Consider the following 3,972-nt stretch of genomic DNA (forward strand, 5'->3'; position numbering starts at 1 on the left):
TACAGAACTTGCAGCTTTACCTTTCAAAGTAAATTATAAAACATGAACACATAACACAAAATAACTCAAAGACAAGTTAAGATGAGAACATATTCTAACAGAATGACAGATTTATTTCGTTCTTTGTTTCTTTTGCCTTTTCATACTGATATTCTTTAAATGTTTATTCAATGATTTTTTGGGAGGCAGGAAGAGGGAGAGAATTCTAGACTTCCAAAGATTGGGAGGGGTTCCGGATTTCCCAGACGCCCCCCGGGATTTACACCCATGTGTTGTGGATGAGTACCGGTATATAGACCCTGACCTGTTGAGAAATGAAAGTTGTAAGACTCAGATATTATCATGTAAACTATGTAGATACCAAGGGGATTAGTAACTTAGTAAACCTGTATTAGTTTAACAATGATGCTGTCAAAAGCTGACTTAATTTCGACAGGCAAAATTAGTCTTAAAATAAACTGGAAATTTTACAGATCACCTTCAGGTGTTAAACCTAAACTTAGGAATACATTAGTACTGAAAGGCTTGATTGAAGATCTAGGTGGATATCTGGTGGTCCTTTCATCCAAGAAATACAGACTTTTATGTCTCAAGTGCATGGTACATACTGAAGAATAGATTTTATTGCTATAACAAAAAAGACTCTTATGAATGAATATAGTTTATGAAACTCAGGGAATTTCACATATTTCAGTAGAACCCATCCAAAACACATGCAAACAAACACTTCAGAGGGGGGCCACAAACCTGCAATTAAATAAAAATATCAGCAAGGATAAGGAAAAATTATACCACAACATTTTTTAAATGCCTCTTGTGATATCACAGAAAATATTCCATGTTTACTTTCATTTTTTGGGCTGCGAGCCAGAGAGGGGTTTCATTTTATTTTCCTTTCTAAAGTAACTACATTAAAAAAATATTCATATAAAATATAAACAAAATGACACATTAGTGCATCAAACAAAATACAATATAGATGAATAGAATTTGGCTAACAAAAGACAGTCTGAAACAGCTACCAAATGGAGATAAAAATACATAAGTACACAAATGAAACAAACTGTTGTTTTAACAGAACATTAGGTTTAGACAAAAGACAAACATTATGTGCAAAAACTAAGAATCTTGTTTAATATTTTTAAAAGAAAATCTTCCTTTCAAAAATGCTCAACACCAAAATATGTCGCATAAAGAACCTTGCGAAGAGTAAAAGCTTGAGCACACTTCCTGATGACCTGGAACTTTGTTCATTTTCATTTTTTCCATCTGTATCAGATATCTCCATTGAAATGATGAATGTCTGTTTTTATTTTTATCTTTAATGCTTTTGGAAGACGTCAGTGTTTCAGAAAGTTTTTTTTTCCGTGGCTGATTGGTTCATTCTTTCCGTGTTGAGAGGCGAGCTGACTCAGAGCTGGGCTCTGTGTAACCAGACACCTGCTCACATGTTCATGTGAGCGTACTACATTTACTATCATTTTCTATTTTTGTTAATATTTCTATAGCAACAACATACATTTCTCAAGAGAGTTTCTGAGAGCTTAACAAGCTAAAAATGATATCTAAAACCTTAGAAATACGTCTTCTAAATTTTGCCATATGATAGGAAGGACCCTGATTTTCAGCTTTTTCTCTCGCCTCAGATTGATGCCTTTGCTGCACCTGGGCTTTTTCTTCTTGAATTTCTCTGATCTTCTGCTCCTCCAGTTGTCTTTTTAGAATTTCTAACTCACTGTCTCTCTCCTTTTTCTCTGCCCTTCTCATGTCCCTTTCGTGCCTCCTCTCCTCTTGCATCTCCTCCACCATCAGCCTCTTCTCCTTCTCTGCCTCCTTAGTCCATTCCTCTCTTTCCTGCTTTCTCTCCCACATATTTCTATCTCTCTCAGCCTGGAATTGTTCATTCATTTTCTGAATCAATTTCTGATACTTCTCTTCTATTTTTCTCTCTATTTCTTCTTTCTCTTTACGTATTTCTTCTTCTTTCTCCTTCAGGATTTGTTGTTTCTCGTCTTCGATTTCCCTCTCAGCCTCTTGGAACATCTCATTGGTGTAGTGACTTCCTCCATTCCTATCAACAATGGTTCTGATCTTCTCCAGCAGCTCAGTGACCTGAGGTTTCTTATCTTTCAGCTTGTTGTTGAAAACTTGATACTGGTTGTTACATCTGGACACCAGATCCTGCAGCTCTGGGCTTTCAGACACAAATTCTTCAATGGTGGTATCTTCAAGATCATCTCCATGGGTAAACAGAACCATGCTGTATCTGTCTGCAGCCTCTCCAAAGAGTTCTTGAATCTTTTGCACTGATTTTATTTCTTCTTCTGTGAATCTGCCGACTGGAACAACCACCAGGAAGATGTGGGGTCCAGGAGAAGCGTAACAGACGCACTGACTCAGATTTTTGATGGTTTTATCTTTTCCAAATCTGGTGTCAAACAGACCTGGAGTATCGATGACAGTAACCTGCTGTCCATCCACATTACTGGAGCCTTTGGAGCAGTCAATGGTCATGGATTTGGGGCTGCATTTGGACTGAAAGCACGGTCGACCCAGAATGGTGTTTCCAGAAGCGCTCTTCCCAATTCCAGTCTTCCCCACCATCACGATCCTCAGCTCATCGTTGTTTATAATGTTTGTTCCTGTGAAGAAGAAAGTTTCAATCTGAATTAGAATCATCATGTTGCACTCAGAACTTCAGCCTATTTGTATTTGTGAGTGAGGAAATTATGCAGCTGAGACCTTACAAGTGTTTTGTTTGGGGGAATCATTGATACATATGCAAGATATAGTTGAAATCAGAAATGGAAAAGGTATATTTTACATTAGCTCTAATTTTCTTTATATTTGAAATAAAAACTAAATCTCCATCCAATTACTCACTTATATAATTTGTATAAAATCTGGTACCTATATAGAAGTATGAATGTTGTATATTGTCAACCCCGAATGTTGTGAATTAGTTATTTCCATTTGTGACGGTTCTTCCTTTACATACATTTCTCAAAAAATAAAGACTCTTTACATCCCAACATTCTTAATTCTGCAGCTTTCAGAAAGAGTATTCAGCTTATCTTGAACACATTGCCTAGCGTAAATAAGTCTCTCACACACAAACAAACACAATGTCATCATTTTCCACAGTTGGTAAATATTATGGAAGTGTTCCTCTGTATGTAAAAGATGACATAATTACAAAAAAGAGGGCAGAAAGTGACGAGCTCTATATTTATATAATCATGTTTAATATATTAGAATATGCTATAAGACCTGTTAGTTGATTTAAAAGTACATTTTTAAAATAACATTCAAGGAGGTATTAAGCATTTTCATGAAGCCCACATTTCCGTCTTAAAAATGTTTTTTTCTGATATTCTAATTTTAAATGGAGTTTTCTTTAGCTGGAAAATCATCATAACAGAAATAAATGTTTTAAAACATAAATCTGTGTGCAGTGATGCGTGTATGTATAAGATGTGTTTCACTTAGTTACAAAGTTCTTAAAATAAATGGGCTTCAATAAAATCCTAATTTATTGAATGGGTCTGTATATTTTTGTTGGATATTTTCTACATCAGAACAGACTCAGCATTTAGTTATCCTGACTTACCATAGATGGAGGTATTTCTTGGGGTGAAGTCGTTGCTAGCCATGATCGGTCAGAGAGAGAGCAATGTGGACACTTCAGCTGCAGTGAAGTAATGAATGAAAGTTTACAAGTCTGAAACAGCCCTGCAGCCAAACTGAAACTGAAGTTTTGATTGGCTCTGTCTGGTATCTTTTGTGCTTCACTTGGCTGACAATCAAGGACACACTTTAGACTGATAAGGATTCACACYCTTAGCAATAAGGATGCGAATCTTTCCAAGGTCTCTGTAACTAATGTTGCCCTGCTGGTAGTTGCTCCGTCTTTGACAGTTCAATCTCCATTGACTCTTTACAGAACAGCTACAAAACGTTCTTTCACAAACA

General features: G+C 36.2%; 1 protein-coding gene across 1 annotated transcript; it reads right to left on the bottom strand.

The window, feature by feature from the left end:
• Positions 1-1,599: 1,599 nt before the first annotated feature.
• On the bottom strand, positions 1,600-3,676 carry LOC103461371 (GTPase IMAP family member 4-like; the record flags this gene model as incomplete). Its single annotated transcript, XM_017303637.1, has 2 exons — positions 3,611-3,676; positions 1,600-2,642 (listed from the first exon to the last, which is right to left on the bottom strand). Coding segments are annotated over exons 1-2 (1,086 nt in total), but the record flags the coding sequence as incomplete, so codon positions are not given.
• Between the last annotated feature and the right edge of the window lie 296 nt (positions 3,677-3,972).

The sequence above is a fragment of the Poecilia reticulata genome, unplaced genomic scaffold, assembly GCF_000633615.1.
Source record: "Poecilia reticulata strain Guanapo unplaced genomic scaffold, Guppy_female_1.0+MT scaffold_1200, whole genome shotgun sequence".
NCBI classification, from domain to species: domain Eukaryota; kingdom Metazoa; phylum Chordata; class Actinopteri; order Cyprinodontiformes; family Poeciliidae; genus Poecilia; species Poecilia reticulata.